Source organism: Haplochromis burtoni, unplaced genomic scaffold, assembly GCF_018398535.1.
Source record: "Haplochromis burtoni strain Fernald_Lab_line unplaced genomic scaffold, NCSU_Asbu1 Contig_7, whole genome shotgun sequence".
NCBI classification, from domain to species: Eukaryota; Metazoa; Chordata; class Actinopteri; order Cichliformes; family Cichlidae; genus Haplochromis; species Haplochromis burtoni.
In genome coordinates, this window is record NW_024582368.1 from 2826156 (window position 1) to 2843448 (window position 17293).

A 17293-nucleotide genomic window follows, 5' to 3' on the forward strand; every position below is an offset into this window, starting at 1 on the left:
CCCCCCCACCCACTGTGCTCTCTGTGCAACTGTTCAAGAAGTGTTAAAACTGAGTGATACAGCCACAAAGCAGATAAAGGCAATGGCAGGTTTAGTTTAGACAGCTAGCCATAACAAGGAGAGTGCCACTGAGTGTTTATTGTTGTAATGTTTTAAAGATATGATACATCAAATGTGTTGGTTTAAAAATGTAAATTAAAAAAAATTGACTTTTTTGAATCCCAAATGTTGTTAAGACATGGACAGATCTTCTGGGTGTTAATATTTTTGTGGCTAAAACTAGTAAAAGTTGTAGCAGGATCTCATTTCAAAGCTTTTTCAGGTAAAGCAGTGACTCGTGTTTGGTTCTGGTTGTTTGTGATGGCTGCCACAAAGAATACTCTCACTATGTCACAATATGTGTATATCTCTCAAGAACCCAAAAAGAAATGAACATAACCGGTGTAACTGTCACGGCCAGTGCAATGACATTTTCTTAAAAAAAAAAAAATGTTTACCCAATTTCCGTCAGTAAAGTGCCATTTTTCCATATTTGGTGTTTTCAATAAAGCTGTGTTGTGTACATGTTGCTCTAAATAAAACTGCTCAGGGCTTGAGCATCTCGGAGGTGCTGGGGCAGTAGGACGTAGGGTTGGCTGCTAGTTCCTGCATTATTAAGCTTCCAGTATTTTTTTTTTTTTCAAAAATCTAATTTGGCCACTTAGGAGTCAACCAATCCTCAGATTTAACTGGCTTTACAGGATTTGTCCCAGAGGCTGTAGCAAAGTTTAATTACTCGCTGATTAAAAGCCGTAAAATATAAACCAGAAGGTGACTGTGCTCCCAGGGATGATAATTATCAATTTTAGAGATTTGCCTACATAATATGTGGAATAGTCCACAGAGATCTGAGGCAGTATTTTCAGTTATCTAAGGCAGACTTTGAATGTTCATATAAGAGTGAAACTTAAAAATCATTTTATGTTTTTCTTTGCAAAGTTAATTGAGAAAGGATACCCAATATTAAGCACATGACACATAATAAAAACAAAATTTGTACAGACTGCTGCTGTTAATGTTGGTTGCTGGTTGCCTAATGATGGCCATTTAAAGTTGTATGACCTTCACGTTCCAGCCTATTTGCTTTTAAATATTTTTAAAGCAAAATATTTGACCAGTATGTAGAATGAGTCCTTTAAAAAGCAATTTAATTGCATTTTTTTGACAAACCAGTTTACCGCATAGTATAATAAAATATTATTTAAGGTGAAAATCCTTTTACGTCTTAGTCATTGATTTATTTATGACTGCTCTTCATTTATAGGTACTGTTTTGGTGGAAAACATGCAGATAAATGGCCGTGCCCAAGACCCAGGCAGAACCATCTCACTGACGTTGTTGGATAATTATGACTACTGGGTGATATTGGAACCAGCACGGCAGAGACTCTACCTCAACAGCACTGGGCGTTTTCTGGACAGAGATGTGAGTACAGTACTGAGGGTTTATTTCTCAGGTTCCTCTTGCCTTAGTTATGCCAAATCATCAGTACAGTAAGAAAATAAACCCTTAGCCATTCCAACAAATATGCAGCTGGGAAACAGATGTATGGATAGATGGATTTAGAATAACACAAGATATGGTGTAGCAACAGAATTGCTTGTAATTTGTGTCAATAGGCCATGGTAATTCACTCTTAGCCTTAAAGTGATTCAATGACAAAAAAACAAAAATGTCCATGTGTCTGTGCAACACATTACAGGTCCTAAGTACACTGAACAAAAATATAAACGCAACACTTTTGTTTTTGCTCCCATTCCCCATGGGATGGACGTAGAGACCTAAAATTCATTCCAGATACACAATATAACCATCCCTCCCAAACAGTGGTCACAAATCAGTCCAAATGTGTGGTAGTGGGCACATCTGCTATATTGAGATAATCCATCCCACCTCACAGGTGTGCCACATCAGGATGCTGATCTGACATCATGAGTAGTGCACAGGTGTACCTCAGACTGCCCACAACAAAAGGCCACCCTGGAATGTGCAGTTTTGTCTCACAGCAAAATGCCACAGATGCCACAAGCAATGAGGGAGCGTGCAATTGGCATGCTGACAGCAGGAATGTCAACCAGATCTGTCGCCCGTGCATTGAATGTTCATTTCTCAACCATAAGCCGTCTCCACAGGCGTTTCAGAGAATATGGCAGCACATCCAACCGGCCTCACAACCGCAGACCTCGTGTAACCACACCAGCCCAGGACCTCCACATCCAGCAGGTTCACCTCCAAGATCGTCTGAGACCAGCCACCCAGACAGCTGCTGGAACAATTGGTTTGCACAACCAAACAATTTCTGCACAAACTGTCAGAAACCGTCTCAGGGACGCTCAACTGCATGCCCGTCGTCCTCATCGGGGTCTTGACCTGACTCCAGCTCGTCGCCGTAACAGACTTGTGTGGGCAAATGCTCACATTCGATGGCGTCTGGCACGTTGGAGAGGTGTGCGCTTCACGGATGAATCATGGTTCACATTGTTCAGGGCAGATGGCAGCTGAGAATGTCCCAGTTCTTGCATGGCCAGCATACTCACCGGACATGTCACCCATTGAGCATGTTCGGGATGTGCTTGACCGGCGTATACGACAGCGTGTACCAGTTCCCACGAATATCCAACAACCTCGCACAGCCATTGAAGTGGAGTGGACCAACATTCCACAGGCCACAATTGACAATCTGATAGACTCCATGCGACGATGTGTTGCACTGCATGAGGCAAATGGTGGTCACACCAGATACTGACCGGTTCTGGGTCCCCAGACCCCCAATAGCGCAAAAAACTGCACATTCCAGGGTGGCCTTTTGTTGTGGGCAGTCTGAGGTACACCTGTGCACTACTCATGATGTCAGATCAGCATCCTGATGTGGCACACCTGTGAGGTGGGATGGATTATCTCAATATAGCAGATGTGCCCACTACCACACATTTGGACTGATTTGTGACCACTGTTTGGGAGGGATGGTTATATTGTGTATCTGGAATGAATTTTAGGTCTCTACGTCCATCCCATGGGGAATGGGAGCAGTAACAAAAGTGTTGCGTTTATATTTTTGTTCAGTGTACATACACACCTGTGTAAATGGTGCAGTAAAGGATCCATGATGCAGGGTGCATAGTATTGCTGTCATAGTGAAAAGGTGTTTTTCATTCATTCATTCATTTATTTGTTCATTTTCAGGCACAACAAATACCTATATTGAACATAAACATAACAAAAAACAAAAATTGCCTGAAAAAGGAGTGGGACGAAGAAAACTTATTAAATCCCACCCCTATACTCCTTAAAGCATGTGTTCAGATCATACGGACTAAAGAGGAGGTGAATGTGGAGCTATTAACAGGAATATGCTATAAATGCATATAGAATAAATAATAATGGAAGTACATGTGTGGGACAAAGCTCTGCAGCTGAAAAGAAGAGAAGCGATGGAGGGAGCTAGTTAGCCAAATTACACTATGTGGAAAGTTGACCCTTGCTGCTAAACTGAGATGAGCGTAGTAATGGCAGTATGATGAGATGCTGCCTTTCAGTATAGTGTATTTGCACTTTCATCCTTTATAATAGTTTTCTTACACTGCATATTCACAAATAAATATTGGGCTGCCCCTGGTAGCCTAACAAACAATCACCCTCATTAGGTTTTACCAATGCTATGCAAGCAAGATAGCTAACAAGCAGAGTTCATACTGGAACTGTGTCGCTTTCCACTGTTGTTATTAAGTATGCCTATTGCTCTTTACAAACTGTCAGATACAATACGCTGTAGGTTATTATGACTCCATTATATAAGAAACATGGGAATTAGAACTCTACAATTTCCACAGTGTTAAATAGCATTTTTTTTTTCTTTCTTGTTATTTGTTTTTAGCCCCCCAACTCCATCAGTACCATCGTGGTTCAGGTGCAGTGCACAAATCAGCTGGTTGGTACTATCATCTTGCATGAGGTACGGATTGTTGTGAGGGACAGGAATGACAACGCCCCTCGCTTTCAGCAACCACGCTACTATGTCGCAGTAAACGAGGTAAGGGAGCAATTCCCTGTGCCCCTATGCACGAATCTTAAACACAGTGTACTGTCATGCGTTGCTGTTTGCCAGAAATGTTTGATAACTGTGAGGCAGAGTGGGGCAGATTTTTAAATCTAATGCCTCTTTCCTTTACATCTGAGACAATTTGTCAGACATTTAAAATAATGGTACGACTCAAATGGCTGTTAGTTAATTGTTTGTTGTTAACAGCCTATTATTCATTGCCTATATTTAGTATTTATGTTTAGGCTTTGATATTTACACCATCTGCAACTCGCATACATCTAGTGAGCACTAGAAATGATAACCTTTTTTTTTTTAAATTCAAATACACCTGCAACACCTGCAGTGATTCAAGATAATGCATCAAATCTTCAGACTTTCTAGTCATATGTTTTTGAGATTAAATGAGAGCTCCCCGCTGAGTTCTAAGCAACCACAACTTCTGTTCTTTGCTGTTCACCCTTTGTGTGCTCTGCATGTTCAAAATTCCTGTCACAGTGTGTTATCATAGCCACGTGCAACTGCCCTAACAGTACAGTGAGTCAGTCTACATTGCTGTCAACTTCCCTGAACAAGATCTCCTGCCCACTGCCTGGTTCTGTGGACTTTGCTAAGGGCTCTTGGGAACAGCAGTGGTTCTCATACTTACTTTTTGTTATTCTGTCAGCAGTGCACGTAAGCTTTCAGACTGCTGCTGACTCCAACATTTTCCCTTTCCCCCCCATTTTTTGGGGATATTAATGGGATGGAGCGGCAGCAGTAATAGCCATATGAATGTTCTTTCTGCTGTAAGTTGACGTTGTACTCACAGGGGGCTGTTAGAGCTGTTGACTTTTCTTTTTCCCTTGCATATTTTTGTCTAGCTCACACCACCTGGAACAACAATTTTCACTGGCTTCTCGGGAAATAATGGTGCTACAGACATTGATGATGGACCTAATGGACATATAGAATACAGCATCATTTACAACCCCGGAGACCCGGTATACGGACAGATCGCACATCATAATAAGCATCTTCTACACAAATGCAGATTTCTTTATTAATCACAGTCCATGGCTTTCTCTTTCAGGCATCTAACAGAACAGTAGCAGTCAGCAACAGCCTTTCAGGAAACATTATTTTGGCAGAGAGACTAAACTACGAGGACAGAACACGGTACCTGGTTTTGGTCCAAGCCAATGTAAGCAAACGCATCTGCATACACAAACAGCCAATACTGAGTTGAGTTGCATGAGTTCAGATTGACGAATGGGGTCATCATGTATAAATAGGCCATGATTTATAGATGCTTTTGAGTGTGTCTGCCTCCACAGTGCACTTGAGGTTAAAGAACTTTTGTTGTCACTAAAACCATTTCTCTAAATGTTGTGATATTTTATTTGAATTAGATCAAACTAAATATGAAGCCAGTAGCTTGCTGCTTTGATGAAGTCGGTGTATGCACATTTTGTATTTAATAGATTATATTCAGGTTGATTGTGATGCAGTGTTGAGAAAAATGAACCCTCCAGGGTTTCATTGCAGCTTTTTTTTTGTTTTATTTTGTTTTGCTTTAAGCTGCCTTCAACATAGTTGGTATACCAGAACAGGTTTGATTTATAATTTATTTAATTATGGATTTTTGGACAAGTGAAGGGGGGGGGATAATTCTTAATTCAGTATGACTTGCACTGAAGCTTCCTCGCCATTCACTCTGAATGTTTGATGCTGTGTGTTGCCAGTCTCATAATGATGGGCTGTTGCTTTGATTTAGTTGAGTTACTTACTAGTTACTGGTGAAGTGTTATGAAAAGTTAAACTTTTCAGGTGGCAGCGTAGGCACGAGCTGATTTGTGTTGATTCAAGTGTTCCAGCACAGGTGGTAGCCAATCACATCAATCAAAGAAACACCCAAGCTGAATGATTCAAAGCCTTCTCGGCCAACATCCAGATCTTAAAATATCGAACCTCTCCCCTGGCAACATGTACCATGATTCATATCATAGTATCTTTTCCTAATTACCCATTACAGAGCCGCTTTCCCTAACAAGCAGCGGTCAAATATAACACCCTATACTGTGAGGTGAAGTGTTGCAGGACAGATAATCATTTAACACTCAACTCGTACTCTATTCTCTACATTTCCTGCATGAAAGAGCAAAAGACTCAACTCTTTGAACTGGCGAGAGGTCCTCCAGGGGGATTTCATTTTCTCTTGCAAAAGGATGTCAGGGTAAAGAAAAGGAAGAAGACATGGTATTTACTAGAACTCTGCACTGCTTGTGTCAAGAGTTCAATTATACTGAGAACGTAAATCTTTGAAGTGCTGTGCTGCTCACTTCTCTGGATACCACTCAAGGAAGCAACAATACTACGGGGGAATCTTTAAGAGTAGCTGCGCCGCTGTCGGTGTTTTATTGTACAGAGCTGTATTTTTGTGTAAGAAAAGATTCTTAATGAATGTTGATAAGTGCTCTTCAGTCTCATTTAAAGTCTGTAAAGTTGCTATGAAACAAAACATTAAGCAGGTCAGGCATCTAACTTTATAAACGGCGAGATAGTGTTAATTGATATTTCACTCAGAGGGTTTAGGTATGAGAAAAGCCATCTATGAAACTTGTGAGTTGAGTTGTATTGAAATATGCAAAGCATTTATAGAAGAAGTACGACAGTCTTCCATACTTTCTGTAATTTCAGTGCCCAATTCATCCTGCCAGTGTTCCCTGAGTGATTTAAAGATGGTTATTTAAAGTTGTGCAGATGTTTGGAGAAAAAAAATGACACACACCACCTTTAGTATATGGTTGGATACTCATGAGACACCCCGAAGTGATGAAGCTTTTTCTTGTACAGTGAGATATCAGCCCTTTAAAAATTGCCACAGTTGTAGAAAGTGGAAGAAATATGAAGGTGGAAGCTGAAATGCTTTCCGCCGTTGCCAAACAGCAGTGAGGCTATCATTTTAAAACATAGCTGGAGATGATGTATGTCTCGATTCAAGTTGTAAAGACTCGGTCTTAAAGAATTTGCGTAAATGCATGACTAAAGTTTGTCAGGGTGTTCAGGTATATTTCAGGAGATTTCAGTATAGACACATGAGACCAAATCATGAAGTAGTTTTGGATTTTTCGACTGCTTCAGAAAGTTGCTCAATCTGTAGCCATTTGCTTGTCTTCCAGGACCGCGCTCCATTCCCCCCTAACCGACTAACAGCTACCACAACTTTGACTGTGGATGTCGAGGATGGAGACGACCTGGGTCCCATGTTCCTGCCTTGTGTTTTAGTGAACAACACTCGTGACTGCAACCCCCTCACCTACCATGCTGCTATCCCTGAATTCACTGAACCGGTAAGAGCCAGGCAGACAGGCAAGTGTGAACACACTGCTATTCCACAAGGTCATTTTAACAGATTTCCTCCTGCTAATATATGCATGTTTATGTTTTCATGCATGGAGGCTGGATTTTTACCTGTCATTCTGTATGTGTGCATATGCACAGTATACATGCTATTCAGATTTGTGAGACATTTGTGCCATATGTTCACATTCTTGTTATATGTTAATCTATGTCACGCCTTTTAAATACCCTAATTGCCTCATTATACCTTGTCTTTGCCTCCTCACCTGAAGACAGAGTACAATTTGCAGTTTATTACTGCATTTTGTTTTCCATTGTACTCACAAATTAAACTGAAGCATGAGATGACTTGGGATCACATCTAAAAACCATTGAGGGGAAAAAGAGAGGGAAATTCATATAGATCCGAGGTGGCGAGAGCAACTAGTGCACCAACAGAATTTATGTTAGTCTATACACGATTAGTTGTTTATTTATAAAACATATTTTATATTTGCTGTGTATCTCCATGCATGTAATAGTCATTAGAATGAACAAAAGTGAATCAAGCTGCGGTTTCCTCAGAGGAAGGTAGAAGCGCTCCTTTTATTTTGGACCTTTTTGTGTTGTGGTTAGCTTAAATATCCCCCCATTTATATGGCCATGAATGTGAATCTGCTTTCCAGTAGCCTACTCTTATTCCTGTAATGGTTAATGTTTTTCTTGTTATTTTAAGTATAATTCTCCTAACCAACACACTTATAGTTGGACCAGCTGCATTGTGAGGAATTATCGGATTCATTTAGCTCAGCTCAGGCAGTTGTGAGGAAACGGTTTCATCAAGTATGGCTTAAGTGTACTGTGGTGACATGTTCCGAACATGAGAGATGAATGGAATCAAATTATATTGAATGGAGCCAGAGTGTGACACTAAATAACACAAAAGCCTGCAATAAAGACACAGTGGGATATATATAGATGGGTATTTAAAAAAAAAAAAAACCCTAAAGTTGCCCTTTTTATTTAGGGTGGCATAGTGAGTCACAGTTGTTTGTCCAGACCTTCCATTGATAGTTTGTAATTTATTATTTATGATAAAAGGTTTTCAGACTGTTATGCAAGACACGGCAGCACCAGCTACACAAACCAAAGCTTTTCATCATCTGTTTAGCAGTTTGTTTGTTTTTCCTCCTGTGAACACAGCATGGGTTCACCATACCTCCTTACCCTTTACTGTCGATATACATGCTTATACCACTTCTGATTTGGTCTCTGATTGTTTGGGGGTTTTTTTTTCTCTTTCTTTTTTTTATTTTTTGGGGGGAATTTTGCAGTGTAACACTAACATGTCTGTCCACTGGGAGAATTGTCTTCTCATAATTGATGAGTGTATTGTAATTAATCACAATAGCTAGACAGACATTATTAAGTTGATCTGTATTTATTTTTTGCCCTGGGGGGATATAATGTGGGCTCTGGAGTCCCCTGGATAATGACTGCTGAAGGAGGGTATTATAGCTAATCATCATTGTGCAGAGCTAGGGGGATTTGATTTAGCGCACCTCCAGACATTGTAAAAGCGAGAGGGTTGGTTGGGGAGGGGTGTAAGGATTACTCCAGAGCTGATGGATATAAATATACCCCCTCAGGGAGGGATTCTTCTTCCAGTGAGCTGTTAGCCATGTGCCTATCTACACTAAGGAAGTTTAGCAGTGGCCCCTTAGCATACACGCACATACTGTGTCAGCCATATGGAGGCGTTTTGCATGAGGAAAGGTATTCTTAAATGTGATGTGCTAAACATATTCCCACTTAACCATATGTTGATGCAAATGCATAAAGGTAAAGCCAAGGTAGTTAGTGCTGATGGATGTATGAGTGTGCATAAGCGGGGGAAATTATCCTAAAGCACCACTAGCAGATTATCTTTTATGTCCAGCACTATCAGGTACATTTACATGCATGGAAATAAGAAATCTATAAGCTTCGGTTCATTGTTTTCCTTATTCTTATCATTATGTTATGGTGCTTACCAACAAGCTTACTGAAGTATATAGCCAGCAGGTTATATATTTTTTCTAAAGGTGAGAAGAAGAGTTGATACTATCAAAATGTGGGGAAGGAACACATGGCTGTAGCTTTCTACATTTCTAGTGTTATTCACTAGAGGCGCAAAAGAAAAGCCAGCAAGGCACAGCACTGCACAATAACAGCAGTTCTCCTATCAGTTAATATTAATAAGTGCTATAGTGTATAAGCAGGTGGAACTGAGGCGACGTCTAATCACAGCGGCTCTACTTTAAGGCAGAAAGCACTTTAATGGGCTGGGCTGAAAGCGTAGAGTAGCTTCTCTGGAGAATGCTGTTTTTATGTGGAAGAGCAGAGTTGCGAGGACTGTGCAAAACATCACATAAGATTATACAGCAACCAAAATATTGATATAGAGCACACAGAAAACTTTCTGGGGCAGATCTTTTTTTTAAAGAGGAATTTTCTATTGCAGAACAGTTTCCCGGGTTTTTTTTTTGCTCTGCATAAAAATGCAGTCAGAGTTATTTTAGGTGATCCATGCAACAGTGAGATCTAGAGGAAATTAATCAATTTGCATTTTGATTATGTTGCTGTATTGTTGACTCAGCCACCCCTTGTTGCAGAGCAAACTGAACCCACTGAATGTTACCCCTCCGATCCGTGCTGTGGACATGGACAGAAATATACAGCCCCCAAGTGCCAGACCAAACATTCTCTACTACATCCTAGTTGGTAGGTTCATCACGTATTTTCATTGATTTTTACACTTTTAATGTCTTTGGCTGAGCTGATGCCATGATTTTCCTTTTTAATATTTCTTCTGGGGTTGATTCTACCATAAATGTTCTTATTTTATATTGCAGGTGAACCAAACACATATGCAGCATATTTCTCTTTGAACAAAACCACTGCAGAAATGCGCGTCCTGCAGCCAATCAGCCGGGACTTGTATCAAAAGTTCACATTAGTCATCAAGGTAAAGTATAAAAGTATATTTGACTTATTCATTCCTCGAAAGTTGAATTGTTTCAATCTGCCCTACACAGACACAGTTCTTGAGAAATCTCATTAAACTTAACCTCAATACAAAGCCTGTTCACTACATTTATGTAACAGTGCAGTGTAATGTTAGTAATTACGACAAATTGCATTTGCAAAAATTTGCAGTAAATTAGTGTCAACTATTAGACATGCGCAGTCCTACAAGGATTGTTAAAACATTTACCGTGATAGAGCCTCATTGTCTGTTTCATCAGCTAAAGGTAAAATATTGATTTCTCTCCTTCCTTCACATTAGGCAAACAACACTACTTTATTCAAGATTTCAATTCTCTTCTATTTTTAATGGGCTTTTGCGAGATTAAGTTTGACTCATCTCTTAAAAACTTTAGCGTGCACCCTTACCTGTTCTACCCAGATAACCTCTGTCCTGAAGGCCATTAACCTTATCTTTAGCTCCTTAGGAGCTGGGGGTGAAAAATCTGTTATGATTTATGGACTTAGCAGGACAGGCTGCTGTGCCTTCATGAATCTTAATTTAGAGCATAGTCAGGAATTGCCTATGTGCTGCTGGTGCAGCAGTGCAGATGAACTTTCCATCTACCCATCACTAACCTCTAGACACCTCTGAGCAGTGTGTTACGTGCTATTTACTGGGATAGCTGGGGAGCAAAGAGATGAGAGGAAGATTTCCACAAGAAGAAGGGAGGCTGATCATATGAGAAGCTTTCTGCATGTCTTTGGGATGATTGTGCATAGCTTGAGGAAAGGAGACGGTTCAGAGGGGAAGGAGGAAAAGACCAAGAGAGATAGAGAGAGAGAGACGTGTCTGGAAGATGGTAGATGGAGCCTCATCTACCTGATTCATGTACAGGGCAAGGAATGATTATTCTAGGATTCAAAGGAGCAGGTGAGTAAGAATTAGACTTTTGTGCCTTGAAGGTTCTGCATAGTTAATGCTTTAGGTAAGGTAACAGTTAAATAATCAGGAGCCTATTTTAGACAAAATGTGCTTTATGTTTTAAAAGTCATCACTGATGTTGACTTAGGTACATCTACTAAGGTGACTGCGGTGAGATTAAGCCAAATGTCAAAGGCAGACGTGACGGCTTGGTGAAAGTAAGAGAATGAAGAAATGGCACTCTAAATCATGAGGGAACACTGTATGTGAAGTGTATGTTATGGCTGTCAATGACAGCATTTTTGTTTTTTCCCTCAGGCGTTTGTGTGAGCAGATTGGATCTCTGGGTCAGTATAGTGCTGGTGTTCTTATTATCACTTTGATAAGGGGATAAGTAGAAGATGTTTGGGGAAGAGAATCTGACATGAGATTGTGATTGAAATAATAACAGGTATGAATCTCAGCTGGAGGGAAGCTCAACTGAATATGCTACAAGTGGGGTTTTTTTTCTTTTCCCCATAGTAAGCTATACACATAAGGCAGTAAACATGAAGTCATGGGGAACCTGCTGTTTACAATTTTGCAGTACAAGCGCTTACATTTCTTATAATTGGCACTCTGCAACACAAGCCCAGTGAAATTGAGCTAATGTGCTGAATTAGTTCCAGGTCATGGCCTGAACTGATGTTCCCTTAGTCCCCCACTCCTTCTGTATTTTCAAAGCCTTAATGTTTCTGAAGCATCCCAGTGTGGGTGGCAAAAGTGACATATGTACTTAGGAGGCGAAAGATTGTAGTGACAGCCTGACCAGACCGCATTCATTAAGTTTCCTCTTACTGGGACGTGGCAGTGTCAGATTCGACTCTAGTGTAAGTTCAGCTTCATTAGGTTTTGTGCAGTTTGAATGGCTGAGACAACATACTGATTTATGGAAATGTACTATGTTACTAAAGTGGCCATGTCACCCACCAGCTGTGCAGCAAAATGAAGTGGAAGGATTGTTTACATTGTTGTGATTGTTATGGATTCCTCTAGTTTGCTGTGTGTTTCTCTGTACATGGCACAAATGCAAACTGATTTTGGATGCAGGTTCATGTTTCACTTGTGCATTTCTTGGAGATTTTACAGCTCTGGATTTATCTTTCCAGATTTAGTTTGTAAACATTTTAATAGCTTAAGAGGACATATTGATTTTATGTAATGGGAACTAGATTTTTCAAGAAACTTGTTTTTTTCACAAATGGACTGATACCTGATTGAGCAATGTAATTTTCACTCTTTCAGTGGTCTTGTAACAGAACATTTCTCTAAGCTCTGTTCCATAGCTGAGTGCTGCATGTCTGTTTTTGGTTGAGGATATTGACATGCTGAATAGATGAGCTGTAAATGGGGATTTTATTATATCAGACTGCTCTGTGGTTGATTCAGAAGACAGAGAACCTTTACAGAAAAACAGGGATTTTTCACCTTCAGCAATGCAGACAGATTTGGTATGAGCCTTTTTAATAGTGAAGTGGTTAATTTTGGCATTGAATCAGCTCGTAATATTCCCAAGAGCCTCCTTCTATCACTGGTCACTGATTTGACAGCAAAGGAGTGCCACTAATTGCAGTCCCTCTCCTACAAAGGATGGTATTTCTGTTAAATGCCCCGGTAATTACTAAGTTCTAATCCTAAATGGACCCCTGATTAAATTTAGTCAATATAGCTTTTTTAAAATTGAAATGACACTCAGAGAAATTATGCCTTTCTATTTCTGTGCCTGCATGAGAGTTGGAACAGCATAACTTTCCAGCAGAGTAGTCTTGTTGATATGGTATTTTCCACAGAGTGACTTTCACCCTTGTTCTTTCTTTTCCCTCTCCCAAGGCTGAACAGGATAATGGTCATCCCCTCCCAGCATATGCTAAAGTCATCGTTGAAATCTTGGATCAGAACAACCAGGCACCGTATTTCCAGTTTGCTACCTATCAGGGCTATGTGAGTGAGTCCTCCCCAGTTGGTACGACTATCTCAGCCAGTGCCAACCTTACTGCCCCCCTGGGAATCGTCGCTTTGGATAATGACATTGAGGAGGTACAGAGAGAAAGAGAGGCTTTATCAGCCTAAACTCGCTGTCGCTTACTCTTTAAAGATGCCCATCCATGCATGGTTGCATACAAACACAAAGTACTTGTAGTGCATTGATTAAATATTGAGGACAGAGCCACATTTATTCATGTGCTTGTATAGCGTACTCACAGAAAATAACATGTGCATGAGTCATTGTCCCGCTATATTTGTTTTGTTGTTACAGCTGGCTCCCGGTGTTACACCTGTAGGTAAAAGGGCTGATTTTAAATGCTGTGGCACGCACAAACTCACACACGCACTCAAACCCACACAATGTTATAAAGGGATGTCCTGATCCAGTTTTGTGCTCTAATCTTTGATGCAAATCATTTTAAAGATTGACTAGCTTTTGATGCTGAGTTTAATCCAATATTCATGTTTTCCTGCATTATGCAGCTGCAGTGTGTACACTTAATAACTTAAAGTGGGCCTGTGCTGGGCCTCTGTTATTAGTAAAGGAAATTGAATTCAGAGATTTGGCTTAATAGTTTTGCTTTAAACCTGCAACATGGCTTCAGCTGGTTTCTTTCTAATGTGATATGATGGCCAAAGATTTAAAAATACATGTATAAGTCTTTGGAACGAGACATTTCCTTGCTTGATTTCCACTTCAAACAAAAGGTTAAATGCATTCCTTTTAGTTGTATTTATTTTGTCCACTCGCTTTACCTGATCTGGCACAATGTCAATGCGAATCTCATGCATTTAAACTTCACTTCATGTAGCCGATACAGATCAGTACTGCTGTTTCCCTTTTACCAAAACTGATTTGGGACATACCTACTTTTAATGCATGCATCATGGTGTGAAAAGTAAGAATACATTCAGAGCACTGATCACTGCTGGAGACATTCTCAGCGTCTAATTACCAACTTCATAATCCTGCTTTGTATTTGGAAAAAAAACAAAACTCTATTTCCTGCAGAATTCCTCCTCTTTTTACTGCAGAATTGCACAAATGATCAATTAAATGGTAATCGGGTCTCCTGTAATGATTGGTGTGTTGTACATCAATCAAGCTGTGTACTGACTTTTGTACTGGAATTGGAGTGTGTGTTTGGAGTGTTTTGCTTTGATTGGAGTGTCTTTTTTAATGTGCAGATTGCTGTTTCTGCATTTCTAAAATCAAAACTTTACAAATTGATTCTTCCGTGTGGGGTGTTAACCATTTCTTTGACAGCTTACAAAGTGTGCGTGCATGTGTGCATCCACCTCAGTGGAGAACTCTAACTCACTCACTGCACTGTTAGACTCGCACAGTGACACGCAGCTAAAACAAATGATTACTACCTTTAGTTCATCTTTCAATACATAGCAAGTCTTTGCAGAAGATTAACACATCAAAGTGGAAACAGAGATAACAAAATCAATAAGCCACCCAGTCCCGATGTTTACCAAACTCTCTTAAGAGGACTCATTGATGGATGTGAATCGAAGCCGACTTGCAGCAGTGGACCACAGTTGTATTAACACAGCAGTGATCGTTATCAAAATGACTCTTTTTCAAAATGTTTCTCAAGCTTTTTGTTTTCATCTGGAAACCTTAAACCAAAAGCTGAAAACCCCATATCCTGCCTGCTTAATTTTCCCCCCTAAAGGAACAGGTGTAGTAATTAGTAAAGACTCCTTTCTATTGCTTTCATGATACAGTCATGATACAAAGATGTGGGGTTCTTTGAGTGTTTCATTAATGTTAAAAAGACATTGGTTTAGGGCTCATTGCCTTCTCTATTTTCTCTAGAAAGATGGGTGACCTGCCAACAGATTACTTTTTCCAACTCTTTGGCAGATCAAAATGTACCATTTGATAGGTTTCTCAGCTCCACAGCTGCGGCCTTCGAAAAATAAATTATGAAACAGTCATGTCACCATGGCAACATGTTTCTTTTTTTGTATATCTTTCTTTCGGAAGACAAAAGACCCCATGGTGACGATTACCCTGGATGACTACACCATGATCTTCAGCCTGACCCCAACTGGGATAATCCGCTACCTGAGGCTCCTCAAACCTGTGGACCGGGAGACGCAGATGGTCTATACTTTCACGGTAGGCCCACAACTCAGTGTAGCTATCTGCACAACTGCACTCGAGTACTGTGACCCACATCTTCCATTTTGTGTATTTAAATAGAAGTTCAAGATTAGCCATGTACCAAGAGGCACTTGGAGATACAAAGCTGACCTGACACTTCCAGAGCAATATGACCTTTATTAGTGGACCCATAGCAGTGAAGTGAGGCAGTTTGTCCACTTATACATTTCCATCCAACAGTGGACCAGAGGCATATCGGTTTTGTATGCTCAGTAAGATTTGTGGTGCATGTTTATTTTAATGTTATGTAACAATGCATAGATTTTAATACTATACACAGAAACTGTAATGTGAGAAACATTGTAGGGGTGGCAAATCCCAGATAAATCAGAAACAAAATCAAGTAGCTTATTGATCAGGTTAACATCATCCATGAAGCAAGAAAAACATCCTGCAAATTTAGAAAACTCCAACAGAGAGTTGTACTCTGAAACTTGAAAATAGCCATGAAATGTTAAACTGATGATTCATTCGTATATTATCTTTAATCTTTTGTGTGCTTAGTGTTATTAACTATACATGTAGAATTATCCTGTTATTAAGTAATGATCTGCCCATTAACAATTAGTATTTCACCAAAAGTTGAATTGTACTAGAACTGTACTCTTCTTGCTATTTCTCTATTACCTTTGTTCTTCTTTATTTGCTATAGATTTCTCTATTACTCTTGAATGTAGTCAGGTATATGGTATATGAATAAGCTCCTTAAGTTACTTGCGTTTGAATTATTTTCTTGTCTTTCTCGGCCTTCTTACACACCACTTCCTAAAACTGTAAAAACAAGACAAAATGCTTCTGGCTCTCAGATCATAATCAAAATATTGTTTGCACTGTCCATGTTGGCTTTCTTGTTTCTTCTTTTCTTCTTTTTGACTTTGACTCACAATACAAGTCATTCAAATTTATTGGAACCCTGTAATTTGTATATCATATGAAATGGTTCAGTCTCACTGAGCTCCACAGCTATGTTTTATCTGATGTTTTCATTGTTATTAATTTCACATTAGCAGTCTGGTTCACCAATTTTAACTGTTTTGGCTTAGAGAGGTAGCAACTTGTTTATCCAGGGGTATTAGCAAACCAGCAGTGATACTACAGCAAGCTTGCTGGAAATGTTTCCCCGGGGACCGCAGAAGTTTGAACTCTGATGCTTTTGTGTGCTGTTGATTTTGGTGTAGTGCTGGATTTGGTTGAGTTGGTGAAAGTGCTTTGGACATCAGCACCAGCGGTATATGAAGGAATGTTTTATTTATTATGTGTGTGCGTTGTTGACCCTTTTGTGCTATGTGTGCTCAGCTTTATTTATCCTCTTTGGTTTCTCTCTGGTTTGGATATATGAGAAGCTTAAAAGCTGGTAAGTGCTAAGAATGCTTTTGAGCTCAAGATCCATTCTGACAACACTTTACAGAGAAGCTGAGAAGCTGTCAGTTGTGGGTTGATTGCGTTGCGTTTTTTTAGATAGCCATTCTCGGCACAGCTTTGTAGAAAGGTCTTTATTCAGTATCACATGTAAAAGAGAGAAATTCCCTTCTCGGATCATTAGAAGCAGTTGTTCTGCTATCTTTTGGTAACATCCTCTTCATGTCGCTTCACTTGAACAGACAAGTTGCATATTAAATGCTATAAAGGTTTTGAATAAATTCTAGAGATATTTTTTAGTGAGTTTCATTTATTCATTTTCTGTTTGATTTTTTAATTAATGTTTTTTTTATTACATTATAATGTATGTCACTGATTATCGGGGCGCTATGTTGTACTG

At 39.7% G+C, this 17293-nt stretch overlaps 1 protein-coding gene across 8 annotated transcripts in view; it reads left to right on the plus strand.

Annotated features, from left to right (window-relative positions):
* LOC102291985 (protocadherin-15) overlaps nucleotides 1-17293 on the plus strand; it is a 209037-nt gene that overhangs the window by 99899 nt on the left and 91845 nt on the right. For all 8 annotated transcript variants that reach the window (XM_005914101.3, XM_042225131.1, XM_042225128.1 and 5 more), the window contains 9 exons: nucleotides 1304-1464; nucleotides 3914-4069; nucleotides 4942-5061; nucleotides 5151-5261; nucleotides 7240-7410; nucleotides 10054-10162; nucleotides 10294-10406; nucleotides 13200-13406; nucleotides 15355-15489. In XM_005914101.3, the coding sequence (XP_005914163.1) occupies nucleotides 1304-1464; nucleotides 3914-4069; nucleotides 4942-5061; nucleotides 5151-5261; nucleotides 7240-7410; nucleotides 10054-10162; nucleotides 10294-10406; nucleotides 13200-13406; nucleotides 15355-15489 (1283 nt within the window). The remainder of the gene's footprint in view (nucleotides 1-1303; nucleotides 1465-3913; nucleotides 4070-4941; nucleotides 5062-5150; nucleotides 5262-7239; nucleotides 7411-10053; nucleotides 10163-10293; nucleotides 10407-13199; nucleotides 13407-15354; nucleotides 15490-17293) is intronic.